We start from the raw sequence: 18,561 nt of genomic DNA on the forward strand, positions 1-18,561 counted from the left end.
TCGGGGCTTTGGGCCTGGGCCACTGTTAAGGTGAGAAGGACCCTGGGAAGAGCCGGCTTAGGGACATTAAGCTTGAGATGCCCGTTAGGTGAAAGCACAAATGGCGGGGAGGCCGTGGATGTGTGGTCTGGAGCGCCAGGAGAGAGGTCTCGGCCGCAGACGTGAGTGCACGTGCCCCAGCAGAGAGGTGGCGTTACCACTCTGGGCTTGGTCAAGTCCTACCCTGAAGGGCTTGTTCTGCACCTGGCACAGTGCTGGTCATGGGTGTGGCGTCCAGATGTAGTCCTTGGGAGCCTCCTAGGAAGTCGTGGACCCGCCATTGGAGAGAGATGTCCAGTGAAGGTGGTAGGGAACACGTCGCCATGGAGAAGTGCCTGGCCAGGCATGGGGTTCCGAGAATGCTTCCTGGAAGATGCGGTCCTTGAGCTGAGTCTTGCCTAATCGATGTTGTTGTTGTATTTCTTTTCTCCACCTGAAAACTCCGGCTTGCTGTGTAAGGCAGCAGCTCTGCAGGAGCCCGTGGAAGGATGGAGTTGTATCCATGTCCATGCCCAGGCCAGACTACCCTGGGGACTTGGTACCTACAGGCCCTCCAGGTGGCCCTGCTCTGGGGGGTCCCAGGCCTTTGGAGAGGAGCCCGGGGTGCCGAGGCAGCGCGCTCGTCTTTTCTTCTCCCTTCTCCGTAGGAAACTTCAAGGTCTTCTGATTCTCTCCACACGTTTCCATCTTAACCGTGTTTGATCGTTTGCTTAAATAAGATCCTTATGGTGTGACCACTGCCAGCAGCACTGTTTGAAACCTGTTAGCTGAAACAAAAAGCCTTCTCCGAGGGAAATGAAAGGGCTGACTTTTGAAATCTAAGCGTTTCTGTCCATCTGTCTTTTTTCAGTTGGCCTCCATTTAAGCTCCTAAATGTGTTCTGAGTGCCCCTTCCCCTAAGAATATTCTGGGTAATGTTATGATTTTCCCCCAGCTACAATTACCCCGGCTCCAGGACTAACGGCCTGAAATGCTGTCGTCTGTGAGCCAGGGCAAATGTGAGTTACAGGCTTCTTGAAAATTGCAGGCCCCGGGTCCGCACGAGAGATGGGCTCCTGTGTCTAATCAGATTGCCAGTAAATGAAAGCCATGCGGGTGGGTCTTGCAGGCCCACAGGAAGGCGGTGGCCTAAACGTTCAACTGTGGAAACAGTCCTGCGTGGCAGCGTGCTGAGGAGCGTCTCACAGGGGACACGTAGGGGAAGGAGGGAGTTCAAGTTCACACTCCCAGATTCTTATCCACTCCCTCTGGCGAGTGGAGGAACTAAGCCATGTTTACAAAAATGAATAGTGGCCAGGGCACCCTTCAGCTGGATCCTTGTCTCTGAGATTGGGTAAGAGGGCTTTGTTGATTTTTGGTTTTTTTAATGTTTAGGTGTCCTCAGAAAGTTGCTCTATCGCTTGGTTTGGAGGCACTAGCAGGATTCCTGTGGGTCCTTTCCTCCCTGCCCGTGCTTCAGCCCATCCACAGCATTCCCTGAGCACCCACTGGGTGCTGGGTACTCGGGCTCTCTGCTGTCACAGGCCTCTCGCGGTCTAGGGCAGGGGAAGGGTGAGAATGTTACAGGCAATGGGTGAGTGAGGCCAGGGAGGAAGGTTACTTCTGCTTGTGGCGGGAGGGAAGGGGCGCAGCATGCAACAATTTATTCCTTTAACAGCAACAATTTTTTTTTTTTTACTAAACGAGCACGTAGTTGAGTGCCAGGCCGTGTTCTAGGTGCTGAGCAGCTGTAGAGAACAAGGCAGAAAAGGCTCTTGCCCTTTGGAGTTGAAGTTCTAGAATAGACTATCTAAATTAATTCAGATTAAATAAAATTAAAAATTGAGTCCCTCTTTCAGTCGTACCAGCCACATTTCAAGTACGTGGTGTGGCTAGTGACTACCATTGTGGACAGTGCACATCTAGAACATTTCCACCATCGCAGAAAGTTCTGTCGGGCAGCACTGTGTTAGAGGGCCGAGCAAGACAGGTGGCAGGAACTAACAGGGCAGCCCATGCCGGGAGGCAGAGGCTCTCGGGAGAATATGAGGGTGCCTGGTGTTGGCGTCAAACCTGTCTTCCAAGCCAGGGTCCCAGCTTGTTCAAAGTTCCTTTCCTGTGGTGTGTCCTTGGTCCAGTGTGACCACAGGAGCTGGCTGTGGGGCAGTGGTGAGTGTTCCAGCCCACTCGCGCAGTCTCTGCCAAAGCTGTGGTGAGCAGGGCAATGGTCAGCTTGGAAAGAGGGGTTTCCAGAGGCTCCTTCTGCTTGAGGGCAGAGGGTCTGCAGTAACTGCTGCCTGGAGACCCTGCTGGGATGCCAAGCACAGTGAAGCTTCCCCTGCTTAGCCTTTGTGGACCAGCCAGGATGTCTGGGGATGGCTCGTGGAAGAGGTCATCCAGCTTATTCTTGTTTCATCTTAACGTGATTCGCTGGCATAGGTGCCTGGCAGAGCTTGTCTGTGCGCAGAATTCCTTAAAACTGGGGTTCAGGAGACAGTGATCATGCCTTCTTTCCTTAACATCAGGCCCGCATCAGAGTGGCTTGAAAGTATGTTGTCAGCAGGGGAAACAAGGAAGGCAGCGTGGGCCTCTGACGGGAAACATCAAGGTGTTTAGACCCAAGAGTGTAAAGGACTTTTCCCAAATTCCATATTGTCTTCTCCTTCTTTTCATTCCTCTCTCAATTCTTCTTCTTTCTCTGAACACCCAGCCTCTGACCCCACCTGCAGGAATTAATGAGTAGATCTTTCCCTATAACCCCCTTTCCACTTTTCTGTGTGATTAAATGCTTTCCTGATGTGGCAAAATACATCTTAAGAAATGCAGCAAGTCTTCGGGCTGCAAAAAGACTGGTTCTCATTACTTTGCAGTCTTTATGTGTGTGCATGGCCCTTGGATGTTGGAAAAGCTACCCTCTGTCCATGTGGAGAACATGATCACTCAAGTTTTCTAATGTAATCAGCATTTCCCTGTGGGGCCGTGTTTCTCGCCTGCTTCTGAAACTGACAGCTCTCTTAATACTTACTGTATGAGAAGGTCTTTGGAATAAAAGTTTATCGAGAGCCTCTGTCAAGTCAGGAAGGAGAGACAGGCATCTGTTGACCACTAAAGTGATGAACACAAAGGAAAATGGGTTAAGAAAGAACTAACATTTGTGCAGCACTGACAGTCTGTCAGGCTCTGGCCTAAGCACTTGACGTACTTTTGTCCTTTGTTCCTCGTAACAGCTCTGTGGGTGGCAAATAAAGAGGACGGTGAGGCTTAGAGGGTTAAGACGCTTGCAAAGAGTAAAGAGCTGCCGAGAGGTGGAGGGGTGGAGCGCAGGTGCATACCCCAGTCTACCTGCCTGTGAGCCCTTGCTCTGCAGACCTCCAGGAAGCCCTTTCTGTTGCCAGGGCCTGGAAAAGTCTTTGCTGCAGATAGCAGCTTTGCCTCTGAAATGTCAGACAGCTGGGGCTTGGGCTCACTGCTCATAGGCCAAGATTCACGTGATATCCTTCTCCTTCCTTCCCTCCAGGTCACCGTGGAGTAACAAGTATGACCCTCCTTTGGAAGATGGGGCCATGCCATCTGCTCGGCTGAGAAAGCTGGAGGTAGAAGCCAACAATGCCTTTGACCAGTACCGAGACCTGTGAGTTACTTTCTCCCTGTGCACTTTAGCTCTTGTGACATTGATAGGTAACTCCTAAATGACAGTGTGACCAGGCCAAGCAGTCTCCCTCAAATCCATTGCCTGGCTCACCTAACTAAGATCTGAGCCGCCCGTAGCAGGACGCAGGGCACTTGACGATGGGGTGGGTTATGAGATGACTCAGTCGCAGGGTGCTGCTCTGTGCATACTGAGTCGTGTGTTACTCCGCATGGTGAATCTTCCTAGAGCAGGTCCCACTGGTACAGCACCTACTGTGTGTAAGACACGGCGCCAGACATCGCCCACACAGCGTCTCGAATCCTCACACACAGAATAGCTATTTTAGTCCCCATTTTTCAGATGAAGAAATTAAGGCTCAGAAAAATTAAGGTGCTTGTCCAAGGCCAGGGGCAGAGCCAGGAATCAAAGTCAAATCTGTCCGTCTCAGAAGCCCCTCAGTTTTTTACCCGTACCACAAGCTCAGTGCTGACCTTTTTACAGATGGGTTGACAGATCAGAAAGGTGAAGTAACTTACCCGAGTTCACGCACGCAGTAAGTGGCGGGCCTGGGACATGAGGCCATCTTACCCGCGTGCAGTGTTTATTCATTTATCTGACAGACACTTGAGAGCCTCCCACAGGACACAGTGAGCACCTAGGCCATGGCAGGGGCTTTTGAGACGGACAGATTTGACCCCCGCCCTTACCACACTTCCACTGCAGGAAAATGAGCAGCAGACCACGAGCAAGTCAGTGCCAGGGGGGAAAACTCCCTTCATGGAGCGGTCCAGGAAGGCCTCTCGGGGAGGTGACACTGGGATGAGGTCTGACGTCAGGGGGCCAGCCAGGCAGAGGGTTGGTCATGCCAGTGTCTGCAAGGGGCCCTGCATGTGCACACATAGCTCTGTCAACCAGCAGGTGCACGCCCTCAGTCGCTCTGAAACCGGAAGTAGGTTTGAAAGTGATTTGGGTGTATTTGGCCCCTTGTGAACCTTTGTAAGTTCCTCGTGAACCATCTCAGAATACTCCAGTAACAGCCTGCCCTTTCTGCTACGTTTGAAGGTGGAAGTGCAAAGTTCCCCCTTTGAAAGCGTTTGCTAGATTTCGCCCCATGTGAGGAGCGGACCTACTATGCGTGCAGTCCCCTAAACTTGAGGTGGCTGCCCGGCCTCGCCCCTTTTTGTTCTGTCAGGAGGCTGCACTTAGTGTATTTTTATTGGGCTCCATGTTTAGATGGGCGGGGGTGGGGGGATCTTATTTTTTAGATTGAGTTGTCTGTCGTTATTTCCCCAATAAAGTCCTTCAGACACGGTGTCCCATGCTGCCGTTGAGAGCCAGACTGGGGAAGAGCCCAGTGCCATCTTCACTGCTGCTTCCCCCTTCCTCCCGTCCTTCTCGCTGTTCACATGAGCAGTGGCACGTGGTGGTGCCTTCCGCGGGAGTGGCCTCTTGGCCTGAGCATTTCCCCATAATCATTAAAGACTTCAAAATAATCACTTAATCCTTGCAGTGACTATAGGATGCGTGGAAGTTATCCCATTTCATGGATGACGAAACTGAGGCTCAGAGAAGTGCTGGAGGTCGTTAATACAGCTAGAAAACGGCAAGACTGGGCTCCACACCCCAGGTCTGACTCTCCACTGCATCCTGTAACGCCTTCCCCTTCCTGGGAAGTGCTTGTTTTTAAGGGGGCTTTCGTTTCTGCACCATGTCTTCGCCTGCGCTCTTCTCTGAACGTGAACTGACCGGGGGAATTGAGGGAGGGGTGGCAGGGTGGCTTCATGCCCTTAGTTGGGGATTGAACTGGACAACCAGACCCCGAGGGCCTGGGACAGTTTGTAATGGTGGGATCCAGGCCCAGAGGATGCAGTTCTGTCCCCAGCACCTCGGGGTGATGCTTCCAAGGAGGCAGCAGGCGGAGAGTACAGGGTGCTGTGGAGGAGGCAGGAGGCCTTTCTTTCCCTTGCGAGTGCCGGGTGCAGCAGGGCCAGGCTCTCCCCGTGTGACAGGGACCACAGGCCACCAAGGGACAGTGGTCAGAGCTGTCATTTGGGACACCAAAGTCGTCAGTTTCAAACCACCCACTGTTATCAGACTGCACTGAGGAACACTCTGCCTGAGACCGTATGCGAGGAACATTTTCCCAACTGGACCACACATGACGAGCCAGCCTGTTTCTGGTGTAAAAATTATGAAAACAGATCTCCTTTTTTTTTCTTTTTTAAAAACATCTTGGTACATTGCTCATCTCCAGAACTTCCCATTCTCAGTGTCTCAGGTTGTTGGTGACCAGCGGAGGGGTCTGGAATGGGAGCTCTTTTCCCCGTGGTTTTAGAGCAGAGGGGAGCCGGCTAGGAGGCCTTGTTGGGGGACATTGGCTATTGGTCACACTGGGCTTTCTAGGGACCAGGCTGTTCCGTGGGGTGGAGGGGCAGTAGGTCATGCCTTGTTCTTCATCCTTCACGCTGGCTCTGCCATGCAGACCCGTTCCCATAGAAATGCATTTGTTTCCCTCCTACCCCCACTTTTCCATGGACTCGTCCCCTGTCTTCTGTTCAGGTTGGCACGTGGGCTCAGGCCAAGGTCACTCTGAGAAGAGGCATCCACTGACCGACAGTGCCTCTTGTCTGTGGCTTTGGTCACTCCACTGCTGCGTGAGGGGTTGGGACGATGGCCTGCGCCCCCTGGCCTGGTGAGAGATGCCCGGAGCCTCGGGGAAGCCCACCTCTGCCAGAGAAAAGGGAGCGAGTGAAGAAGCCACCCCCCTGAGAGCAGGCGAGGCACCCCGTCGTGCCCAGGAGGGCCGCATGGGACAGGCTGCTGCTTCCGGGGCACCCAGGTCAGACTGGAGCTCGGCCTGCACCCTGCAGTGGCTGGGGGAGCTGAGGAGGAGCCGCAGCTCCTGTGTTGACCAGGTCTGTAGCTCCTGACCACCCCAGATGTTCCCGAATTCTTGCATCCTGATGAGTGGCAGAGTTAGGACTGTGTTTGGCTTCTGCTCTGGCCTGTCGAGCACCAGCCCCTGCCCCTGGTCAGATGAGTAAAAACTGCCAGACCCTGGCCAGGCTGGAGCTCAGAGTCCTCTTGTGGGGACTGTGCTGCAGAGAACTTTCACTTTGTACTGGGAAGGGCATGCCGGCCTTTGCTCACACAGATTTTTATTTTTTATTTTTTTTGAGGCAGAATCTTACTCTGTTGCTCCAGAGTACAGTGGTGTCATCGTAGCTCACAGAACCTCAAACTCCTAGGCTGAAGCGATCCTCCTGCCTCAGCCTCCCGAGTAGCTGGGACTACAGGCATGTGCCACCTCCCCCAGCTGATTTTTCTATTTTTAGTAGAGACGAGGTCTCGCTCTTGCTCAGGCTGGTCTTGAACTCCTGAGCCCAAGCGATCCTTTGCCTCGGCCTCCCAGGGTGCTAGGATTACAGGCGTGAGCCACCGCGCCTGGCCACTCACAGATTTGACCAGAAGAAGAGGGCTTGGGTTCCCTTTCTGGCCACCACCCTGCTGTGCCCCTGATACTTCATGCCTTGAGATTGGGCCTGCCATGTGCTTGCACATTTGCTGTCACAGACGTGGCTCCTGCAGGCACGGCCACCTGTACACAGGCATGAGAAAGGCTCCTGCTTCCTCTCCACCTTTGCCCAGTAACCCAGTAACCTCGTCCATACTCCTTGGGTTTTTTCTTAAAAAGACAAGTGGAAAGAGATGTCAGCAGAGACCCAGGGCTGGGGCAGTACCCAGGCGGCCCATACCCCATGCCAACCTTCCTAGAGAGGGGGCCCTCACGTCTCCCCCAGAGGCTCCCTCTGCCACAGAGATAAAATCATCTTCCCTGAATCTTGAGGGAGAGACTTGGATTCTTTTTGGGCGCTGGCTTTGATCCCTAGGTCAGTAACGGCTTTGACTTTGCAGGGAATTGGAATTAATCATCAGCACGTGGGGTCAGTGTGGTCAGAGTGACAGGGCTGAGGACAGGGTGACCAGCAGGCCCTTCTGGCTTGTAAACCCATGGGGATGTGGCATCCCTTTCTCCCCTGGCCTGTGCACAGCATTTCTCAACTGTGGATTAAAAGGGCCAGCATTTGGGGGGTGTGACTCCCCAAGGTGGGCAAACGTGTATCCTCCACAGCCCTCCTTGGAGTCCAGCAGTGCCTGGGCCCCCTCTTTCTGGGTCCCCTCTCGTCCTGGCCCCCTCGTACTCTGGGTCCCTGCTGCGTGCTCACCTCGGTCTTCTCACATTTGTCTTCTCTGCCAACCCCAGCAGCAGCAAGGGATCAGAGTAGTTAGTGCTATCCCTGGAGAGGGTAATTGTCAGGCAGCTGTTGGTAGCGCTGCCCAAACAACTCTGTTGTTAGATTAGAAGAGTCAGTTTGCTGAAAATGCTTAGGAGATGACAGGCATGTTTTGCCGGAGTGCTGGGGCTGGGTAAGGGCCTTGTCTGCTCTCAAGTCCTCTTCAATTTCATCACTTCCCTCCCCCACCCAGCCCTCCCAGCTGGAACCCACCTCTAGGCTACTCTCATTCCTCTCCGCCAAGGCCCGGCATGGTTTCTCCCTCTCCTTGACGCATCTGGCTCAGTGTAGGGAGCATGATTAGAACTGAGCACCAGGGCCATGGGGAAGGGCAGCAGAGAGGGCAGACTCCTGGGCACTGGCTCGTGGGGTCACTTGACGTTCTGTCACGGCAGAGTTGACTGTGCCTTTTTAGGCCCAAGCCTAGTGCAGCTCGTGGGTCACACAACCTCCTTGCTCGGCCTAAGTGCTCCGTCCTTCTTGGGAGAGACTTAGAGTGGAGCCTCCGCCGTAGGGCCAGCACCCAGCTGCCAGACACAGCCTGCGTGCAATGTGATCCCCACTGGCTGCCACGAACCCCAAGATCAGTGCTTTGATTTTCCAGCTGCCCAGAGAAGACAGGAAACCTTCCCTGCTCGAGCTTTCACGTTGGGTCTCGCCCTGGCCTCTGTCGGCGCGGGTTCTGCCCGAGACCAGATGTTCTGACCGAAGAGCTGGCACCGCTTTCTTCCCAAGATGATTACTCCCATCTGCGCCAGACATCTTGCCCCGTGCTCTGCAATCCTTGGCTCTTGGCTTGGAGCAGATAATACCTTCAAACATGCGGTTGCAATTTATTGGCCTTATAAGTTAATTTTAGTGGGTGTGCAATTGATTGAAATCAAAGCTTAACGAAGGCCAGAGTCTGGGGGGTGGAGGAGCAGGCTGGGGAGGCGTTTTGTGTTCTCCCTTGCTTCGGGTCTGAGATAATCTTCAAAAGCTTTAATTAGCTTTTCCAATCAACCCTCCTTGTCTGGAACAAGTTTACAGAACGAATTGAGGCTGGCGTCCCTGTGGCAGTCCCAGGGCCCTCGGGACTCTGCAGGGAGCGGCTGGTGCTGGAAGATGGGCCTTACCTGGGCTCCCCACGCCTCTCCCCAGCTATGGGCCACTTTAGAGCTGTGGTTGTTCTTGCTCCTTCCCTCCGTTCTCCATCCCTCTGGTCAGTCGATGTTTGAGGAACACTGGCTCAGGGAGGGCAGGATGTGTGTGAGAAACGTTTGTCACCAGGTGTCCTGTGTCCTTGAAACTGCAAATTCCAGCTGCCCTCGCAGCCCTGGGCCCCTCGGGGCATCCCTTGCTCTGGGTGTGAGTGGAGCCTGAGGAGTTCTGGTGTGTCTGTGCTAGGAAGTAGTGCAGAAGTGTGTCAGGGCGGGTAATTGAGCTGCGGGGGGGCAGGCTCCAGGCAGGAGGCCCGGAGCCCTCCCTGCAGGAGCTCTGGCCCCCACCAGGGCGTCCAAGGCCCGCCCACAGAGCAGGGAGGACCCTGGCTTTAGGAGGGGGTTGGACTTGTTCCTCCATTCCGCCCTACTCACTGATCACCCGTCGCTGGGCAAGTGGGCTGACTTCTCCGAGTCTGTTTCTTGCCTGTCCTGCGGGACTCAGTGAGGTGCTGTCCACAGGCCCCCATGGCACTGACTCCTCGTGTCCGCTCAGTGACCCTCAAGCTGCCAGGGTGACAGGGTCATTTTACTTGTGCAGCAGTTACACTGTCCTGTATTCTGTGCATTTATGACTATGGATATCAGCTGTTTGGTGACAGACTTGGTAAGGAAGCAGGCTGGGTGATGCCGCCACCATGTGAGGGGGCTGTGGGTTCTGGATGTGGCTCTGCCACCACCCGCAGCGAGACCTGGAGGGTAAATCTCTGTCTTGAAAGTGGAGTTAATGATTCCTGCCTGGTGTACCTCATCGGGGTGCAGTGAGGCGAACGAAGATGCTGGTCGTTCGCTTCTGTGGTGCCTGCAGAGTCCTCAGGATCGTTCACCACATGCTTACTGAGAGCCTGCCAGGGGTGCTGCCACGCACTAGGGTCTGGGGGAACGAGTCAGACGCAGCCCCTCCATCACGAGGCCCCCGTTTTAACGGGGCTGAGGAAGTACACACAGGAACAAGTGAGCGCACAATTTGGCATATACTGTGCAGGAGCAAAAGCCAGGTGCTGAGGTAGGGAAGAACAGAGGGCTGCTAAGGAAGGGACTGTGGGCGGGTTATAGCGGGTTTGCCCTTCTGCGGGAGAGAGTTAGCAGAGCTGCCCTGAGACCGCTGCCCTTCCGAGGGTGCTTGCAGGGTTGGCCCGGGGCCGGCCATCATTCCCTGATGAGAGTGGCTCACGGTGCACAAACTGTGCAAGCAACATGGCTTGTGCCAACTTCTGGGGGTCTGAACTTCTGTGTGCCGGCTAGAGGATGCTTACCAATGAAACCCTGGGCACCGAGTCTCTAATGGGCTTCCCCGGTAGACAGCACTTCACGCATGTAGTCATCGCTCGTCACTGGGTGAGTTAAGCACGTCCTGTGTGACTCCAGTGAGTGGGGCATTGAGAGTTTGTGCCTGGTTTCTCTGGGCTTCAGCACATGTGCTTTTCCCTGGACTGACTTTGCTGTGTGTCCTTGACTGTAACAAATCTTGTCCATGAGCACAGCTGTGCTGAGTCCCGTGAGTCCTAGTGAATCGCCAATCCTCAGGTGGGCTGGGGGAGCCCAGGCACAGCCATGTAACCCGAAGGGGGAGGACCATGCTCTGAGCAGTAGGAGTCACAGGGGCCAGGTCCTGAGGTTGGTCCCAGGGTGGTTGTGGTCAGTGAAGGCCAGAGCAGGACATGGCAGTGAGGAGAGGTGCACACCTCTGGGTGGCACCCTGGGCACATGGGGACAAGCCTGAGGGGTCCCCGGGGTATGACAGCTGTGACACGCATCCTAAGAGATCTTCTAGGGGCCAGGTTGGAGAGGCCAGGAGTGGAAAGACCCTGATCGGTCAGCTGGCGTTGGAGGGCCCCTTCCCTTGGCCTGGCTGCGTGAGATCTGTGATTCAGGGCTCCGCAGTACCTTCCACCGCCAGAAACCACCAGGCCTGGGCGGTGGGTGGGAGCAGGGGACAGAGGAAAGTTCTGGAGCTCGAGGAACCATTTGGTTGGGCACATCCACCTGCACTGCCTGCCGCTTCAGATAGGTCTGTGTTCTTTTTCCTTGCCTAGAGGTAGAGCCTTTTCCCAGATGAAGGTCTCCGGAAGGATCCCGTGATGGGCACCACCTGCTGCACACCTTGTGCTCCAGGAGCAGCAGGGTAAAGGCAGGGACATCATCTCTGGCTTTCAGCTTGTCAGCAGCGTCATTAGCATTCGAGTTTTTGTTTTTTTTTTTTGAGACAGTGTCTCACTCTGTTGCCCAGGCTAGAGTGAGTGCCGTGGCGTCAGCCTAGCTCACAGCAACCTCAAACTCCTGGGCTTAAGCAATCCTACTGCCTCAGCCTCCCGAGTAGCTGGGACTACAGGCATGCGCCACCATGCCTGGCTAATTTTTTCTATGTATATTTTTAGTTGTCCAGATAATTTTTATTTCTATTTTTTAGTAGAGACGGGGTCTCGCTCAAGGTGGTCTCGAACTCCTGACCTCAAGCGATCCACCGCCTCGGCCTCCCAGAGGGCTAGGATTACAGGCGTGAGCCACCGCACCCGGCCAGTATTCGAGTTTTAAGACATATTTGTATCTTCAGCCGTGTGTGCAGAGGGCCTCTGAGAACCCGCCTGCCTGCTGTGGGACTCTGGCTTGCCACAGCCTCGGGCTCACGTGAAAGTGCTGGAAGCAGTTGATGGAGAAACCCAAGCTCACCTCTGTTGTGTTGTTGTCCCTGGCTAGGGAGACAGGTCTCGGGGAGCCTTCTCAACTTTGCGGGGTGCAGAGCTGAGCTGGCTCCCTGCCCTTGCAGGATGAGTTTCAGCTTTTTCATGACCACTCCTCCTAAGTGGGGATATCTGCTACAGTTCTAGAGCCCCTGAAGAGTGGGTCTGGACAGGCTTGCATGTTGCCCCTACCCTGGGGCTAGTGACTGGAGCATTCACTGCAGGTACCCTTCATCTGGCATCCGAAAGCTACAGGCCTTGGTATGTGCTGATTTTCATCTGCTAAAAGAAAGTTAAATGGAAACCAGGAGTGTGCAGAAAACAAGTTCACTCATAAACATCCCCTGAGTCAGCATCGGCGACTCTGTGATGCCTCCAGAATTCTTGGGTTCCTGTAACCATATGGCACACAGTCACACTTGGGTGGCTAGGCTGAAACCCCCACTGGAAACAGGGACCAGCCCCCTCCCGTGGTCAGGCTCCTTGTCCTGCCAGAGGCCCTGCGCTCCCCGGGCTGAGCTGCGGCCCAGGCTCCTGCGGTGGAGAGCTGCTCTGTGTGAGCGTCCGGGACAGGCGGTCTTGCAGAGGCTCAGCCTGCTGTGCCGAGGCAGAGAATTCTCCTTTCCAGAACTTCCAGTGCAGGGTGTTCAGTGGTGTGCCTGATTGCGGGCCATCCAGGGGGCTCCTTTCCTTCCCTGACTTGTCTCCACCGTGAGTGGCGTGTGCTCCAGGAGGTACCTCCCACCACAGCTGGGATGTCTCAGGATGGCTAGGCAGCCTGGCATAGGGACAGAACACTGGCTCTGGGCCAACCAGACCTGATGTCCACTCCCAGCTCCCCACTTCTCAGCCCTGTGACCTGGGCACATTCCTGATCTCTCTGGGTTACAGTTTTCTTAACTGTAAAATAATGTATGTAATGTCCCGACACAGAATGGGTTCTTAAAAAACAGCAGCTTTGAATGAGAGTGATGGCTTTGAAGCCCTAGAACGTCTTGACTGTTGGCATTCTCATAGGGTGGCCACGTGGGGCTAGCAGTAGTGTCACCAGTAGTCCAGAGTACAAAGATGGTCATGGCGGTGCCGAGTGCGGACGGTTCGGTCAGATTCCAGAGCCAGATTGGCGGCCACGCCAGCAACACCATTGTTTCCAGAGAGCCTTCATTATTTCTTTAAGTAAAAAAATAAAAACCTCGTAAAGAGAGGCTATAAAGTGCAGCAGCCGCGGTCCAGATGTGCACTTCTAAGTGCAACTGGCATTAAAGTCGCACATGCCTAAGCCGATTGGTATGTTTGCTCAGGGGATTGTTGCACCTGTGTGTACTGGAAGGAATTTCCGCCGAATACCTGTCCTGTGTCCACAGGCAGACTCTGGGCCACGTTCCTTAGACTGTGGTGAAAACAGCTGGTCTCAACGCACAAACAAGGGCGGTCAGGTTTCAGCATCAGATCTGGACGTGGCCCGCCCAGAGCCAAGTGTTGATCTTTCTGCATTTTGTGCGGAGCCAAGTCCAGCTCCCGGGGCTGAGGGTGGGGGGCTCTTGCAGCAAGCAGCACCTCGTGTTTCTGAGTGGTGCTTCCTGCCTGTTCAGGGCCCGGCTAGGTTGTCTTCTCTCCTGAGCCTGGAGAGAAAGAGCCTGATGAAAACCAGCAGCCACTGGGTTGTTGAGTGCTTACTCTGCCAGCAGGCGGAGCGGCAAGGACTTCCTGTCTGTTGTTCCATGGTCTTCCTCCCATTTGCGCAAGCTTGTTTTCCAGAGGCACCCTGAGTGGGGGCTGGGACACCTAGCGTAAGGAAGGGAGCCCACGTTTCCCAGCCTCTCGTGTGCTGTCTGCAGCGGTCTGGACTCTGCACAGTTGTGCCTGTCGGGCTGCCGGACAGGGCACACCCTCAGCTTCTCGAAGGTGGCCGCCTTGGAGCCAACAGACAAGAAAGCAGTGTTGGTCTACACTGCAAGGACGGGGGCCAGGTTTTAGATGCCTCTCCAAGCAAATTGGAGAGTTTTCTTTTTTCCTGGAGTGGAATTGAATTGTTCCCACCTGTGAGTACCGGGTGCCCTCTTTATGTTGTAAGGATGTTAAGGATGATCAGAAAAACAAACTACTGCTGATGGCTGTGGATTTTCGTTTCCTTTTCAGGCTGGGAGGAAACAAGAAAGTATTGTCTTTGGGCCAGAACCTCAGCGCTGGTGGAATGGCTCTGCCTGTGGGTTTTGTTCTCTTTGCCATAAAATCTGTCGTTTCTGTTTGAACTAATACCCGAGTGACAGCAAAGTGTTCCTCATCACCATTTATTTCTCACGGGTCTCGCTGTTACTACTTGGTGCGATCTCAGAAGCAGAACAGACCGTATACACGATGGGAAAACACAGGATAGGAAAAGAAGAATCTTGTGGAATTTCACAACTTGGGGCCTTTTGAGGGCCAGTGTTCCTAGCTTAGCACCAGGTAATAGAGGAATTCTACTTGAGTTGCACCAACATTTAAAAATTTTTACCCTGAGCTCTTTAGCCATTAATAGCATTTCAGCCTACCCTACCTCATATATTCCCTTCTGTGTCTCCCTCATAAGCCCCAGCAGGTCCCTTAGCTCCAGGAGAGGCTGTGGGCATTCTCGGCTTGCTACTGTGCCCCAGCATGAGAGAAGCACCCAGACCATAGCCCTGCTTCCTAGTGTACCGTTTCTGCACAGGAGCCTTCACTCTGGCTGCCAGTGCTCTTTCTAGAAAGTCTTGGAATTCTCTAGCACAGAGAGCCGGTCCGCATAGTCTGGAACTCAGTTATGTGCTCATTTGCGTTGCCTCATGCTTTCGCGTATATCCCACGCATGGAGACTTCCAGGGAAGGGCGGCTTGGATAGGATGCAGATGACAGCACATTCAGAATCCCAGAAGATACGTCAAAATGTTAAAGCCGTGTCTCTGAGAATTATACTTAACAGATTTGAGCAGAGGGTGACCCTCTCCGGCCCGGTATACCAAGTTCTCAAGCATAGGATGTGAGAGACGATTTCATGGCAGCACAGAAGAAAAAATATCCATTCGAGATGACTGCGAGCTCGGTGTGTATCAGTACGAGTGAGGTGTGATCGCCAGGAAAGCTAATTTCGTCTTGGGTCCTCGTGGGAGAAGTGGCTTCTATGCCAAGAGATGTGCTAGTCCCCGTGCATCGATTCACACTTAGGGCATTGTTTTCTGTTTTTGTATCCTTAAGAACACTGGCGACCTGGAGTGTGTGTAGGAGCAGGATAGATCAGGTATAGGGACCTAGGGGAAGAATGTAAGGATGAGAGGCCGGAAAAGAATAATCTTGGGGTGCATGTGAGCCAGTTTTAGCTGTTTAAAAGCACTAGATGGGGAAAGGGCATTCAGTTCTTGCTTTGTGTGGTTCCAGAAGGCAGTAGGTAGACGTTTTCACTCAAGTCCAGAGAGGACAATTTGAACTGTTTAAAACGGAAATGTTTGCCTTGGAAATGTAGTGAATTCTCTGTCACCAGAGGTGTGTGAGTAGAGCTTTGACAGAGACTTAAGATGTGAGGAACCTGCCCTGCAGTGCTCAATCTGCCTCATACAGGCCCTGGTGCAGCCACCAAATCCAGGAGTGTCAGAGCTGGGAGAGCTCCTCCAGTCTGGCCTCTGATCCAGCCCTTTGATATTACAAATGAGAGAACAGGCTTTGCTGCCGTGTTGGTGCCAAACAAATACTCCTGGCCTTCCCCTTGGCTTTGCTTAATAAAGCCGACTACAGGGAGAAAAACCCGTCCCGGCATCTGCGGGGCTCACCTAGGGGCCAGTGGTCCAAGTCTGCTCGAGCCTCCTGGGGCTGAGCCCAGCCCTGTGAAGGGGCCCACCCGGTGATGGCCGAGAGTGAAGCCAACAACCGCAGAGAGCGTTTCTTGGCCAGTGCTGGGAAGCCCTGCTCCCAGCAGGTCTGTCCTGGCCCTGGTTCTTTTGTGGCAGGTTGTGGCATGTGACTTGTTACCTGTTGGGAGCCTTTGTATTCGAACCACGAATCCTGCCACGCTCCCAGGAGGCGACTTGAAAGGAAGGAGTAGAGGCCAACCTCAGAGTCCCTTCCAGCCCCATCCTCCCTGCTACTCGCAGCCCGGCGCCGGCCAGGCCTGGGAATTGGCGGTTCATAGCTGCAGCTCAGATTCCCGGAACGAGTTTCCATCCTGGGTCTCCGTGCACACCTCGGCCTCAAACACCCCATAAAGCTTTTGGAGCCGAAATATTTTCTTTTCTTCTTGCTTTTGTGAAGTAGGTCATTTTGAGTGTGAAGTATTATGTTTTCTCTTTTTTCTCCTTCCCCCCAGAAGTCCTGTGGTTGAAGAGTTATGGACATAGAATCTATGTACGTGACTATGACATTATTCGACTGGAAGAATGATTTTTCAGGGAGAGATGACCCAGAACTCTGAGAAGAAAAGAATTACTGACACATTAGGCTTTTAGCTGATCCAAGTTTAGGGATCTAGCCAACGACATAGAATAAACTCAGCCAGATGTTTAAGTGTCATTGGCTATGCTGATGGACGGCCAGGCCGTGCCGTCTGAGGTCCTGCTCAGTGGTGCCCCCTGGTTTTTGCTGATCCTTTGGAGTGTATGAAACCTGTATCTGTGTTGTAATCAACATACTATTTTTCAAATGGCAGGACTTGGGATTCTAACCCCAAGTGGTCCCATCTCCTTAGTCCCAGTTGTGTGAATTCTCTGCTGTTCATTTGCCTTAAGAAACGTTAATCTTGGTTGGTCAGAAGGCAGTGATGAGTTATCTGACTTGGTTGTTCATGGTTCAGTCAATTACAGATTGAACTCCTTGTTGTTGTACTCTTTCCCCTTTGTCACTACTGCACTTGAGTGGTCTTAGGAAAAAAACACGTTAATCTTTTCTGGGCATCTTGAAAGCCACCAAGACTGTAGTGGAACCGATGGCACTCAGTTGGAGGAGGTAGCTCTTTGGGGGACACCAGCAAAGAGGTGATTCCAGTGTTTTACCCCCCGTCACTCCTGGGCTGATCTGTCATTTCACCCACTCTTGATCTTCCAAGGTACCCACCCACTCCCCCAAGACACACACTTCACAGTTCGACACTTGTCCAAGGTGACTTCTCCACAGTCTTCCCAAGATTGTCCCTGTGTTGTCCTGCTAATGGGGGGCCCTGATTTGGGCGTGTCATTCACCCTCTTGACTGCCTGGACTTCACCCCCTGCTGCCTGACTTTCCATTTAGGTAGAAGGCCTGAGAAAAGCCCACGCTCTTCTCTTTGGGCCTGTGCATTTAAAAGAAGGTTCTCTGTGCTGCCCACTTGCCCGGAGACTTCCGGGGGAACTCTCTGGACTTTCCCTCTTGAGCCTGGGTCACTGAGCTGTGGTGGTCGTCCTGCAAGGAGAGCTGGGTTATGCAGTTACCAAGCGTGGGCAGAAGCCGGGCAGGGCAGGGCAGGGCAGGGCCGGGCAGGGCAGGGCAGTTCCCCCGCAGCCTGCTCTCGGCGCTTGCCCACAGCCTGCGTTTAGTCACCCACTCACCTGGATGTGCAAGGCCTGGGAGCGAGGCACTGGCCACGGCAGAGCCACCTTATTGAAATGGCCTGTTAGCATTTAAACAATATTAATACTATTTGACTCATTAAATATACAAAGGCCAGTTAAAGTGCTTCCATGTGTGTGCTGTTAGTTCTGGCGGGCGACTCCTCAGATAGCTTTATGTGGTTTCAGACAACATTTTAGCACATTCTTAAAATACCCACAAAAGCCTTTATGTAAAAACTCATAAATGTGAACCACATAAAAATTATTTTTTTCCTTGTTTCATGTCATTATGATCAAAGTACAGTAGGTAAAAATAAATTTTCAAAAACTTGTTGAGGTCCCTCTTTAATTAATGCTTCACGCGCAGCACAAAGCCATAAACCATGTAGTAGGGGGACCCGTCTGTGCGCCCCACAGTCACTTCCTACCCGGTCGTGCACGGAGCCGTCCTGACGACTCTTGCCGGAGAGGCTGGTGCTCCAGATCCTGGAAGGAGCCTTTCTAATCACTCAGTCCTCTGCTCCCGTTGTCTGGGAAGATCAGGTTGAGACTTGTGGCCGCTCAAGTCCCTGGAGGTCCCTTTTGGTGACTGGAATGCAAGTCCATTCTTGAACGTTGTGGTGTTTGGGCCATCCCTGCAGAGGCCAGGTCTCAGCACGTCTGCATCGCCTCCGCTGGGAACACCCTGATTCAGAGAGGGAACAGATTCAAAGCGGGAGACCAACAGCATCGCCTCCAACCATGCTGCCGTCGTTCCTTTATTAACAGTCCAATCCAGTATCCACTAGGATACTACCCAGTGGAATACCATCCTGGCTGTCTGAGATGATGGTGGACATCATGTGGCTCCATGGAAAGTGCTAACGATTCTGTGCCGAGTGAAAAAAGCTGAACTCAGCATGGTACTGTTGCTGTGCATATGGTCATATAAAAACTGTGCATCTGGGCAGAGACAGGGAATTTGGAAAAAGCAGATTTATGGGATAAGTTGATTTATGGGATAAGTTGATTTATGGGATTGTGGGCTAATTTTTAAATTTCCTTTTTTTTAATAATGTTCTTACAATAAGTTTTTAAATTTTGGGTAAAATAAAAACCCACAAGGAGGTCACAATTGAGTTTGCATTTTTACTTCCTTTGTCTCCAGCATTTGAAACTTTAGACCTGGTTGATGTGGCCGGCCAGGGAGAAGCCGCCCGGAGTGGG

At 53.1% G+C, this 18,561-nt stretch overlaps 1 protein-coding gene across 4 annotated transcripts in view; it reads left to right on the forward strand.

Annotated features, from left to right (window-relative positions):
* The window catches only part of CAPZB (capping actin protein of muscle Z-line subunit beta), a 132,788-nt gene that overhangs the window by 94,360 nt on the left and 19,867 nt on the right, over positions 1-18,561 (forward strand). For all 4 annotated transcript variants that reach the window (XM_045548551.1, XM_045548552.1, XM_045548550.1 and 1 more), the window contains one exon: positions 3,536-3,649. In XM_045548551.1, the coding sequence (XP_045404507.1) occupies positions 3,536-3,649 (114 nt within the window). The remainder of the gene's footprint in view (positions 1-3,535; positions 3,650-18,561) is intronic.

This window comes from Lemur catta, chromosome 3, assembly GCF_020740605.2.
Source record: "Lemur catta isolate mLemCat1 chromosome 3, mLemCat1.pri, whole genome shotgun sequence".
NCBI classification, from domain to species: domain Eukaryota; kingdom Metazoa; phylum Chordata; class Mammalia; order Primates; family Lemuridae; genus Lemur; species Lemur catta.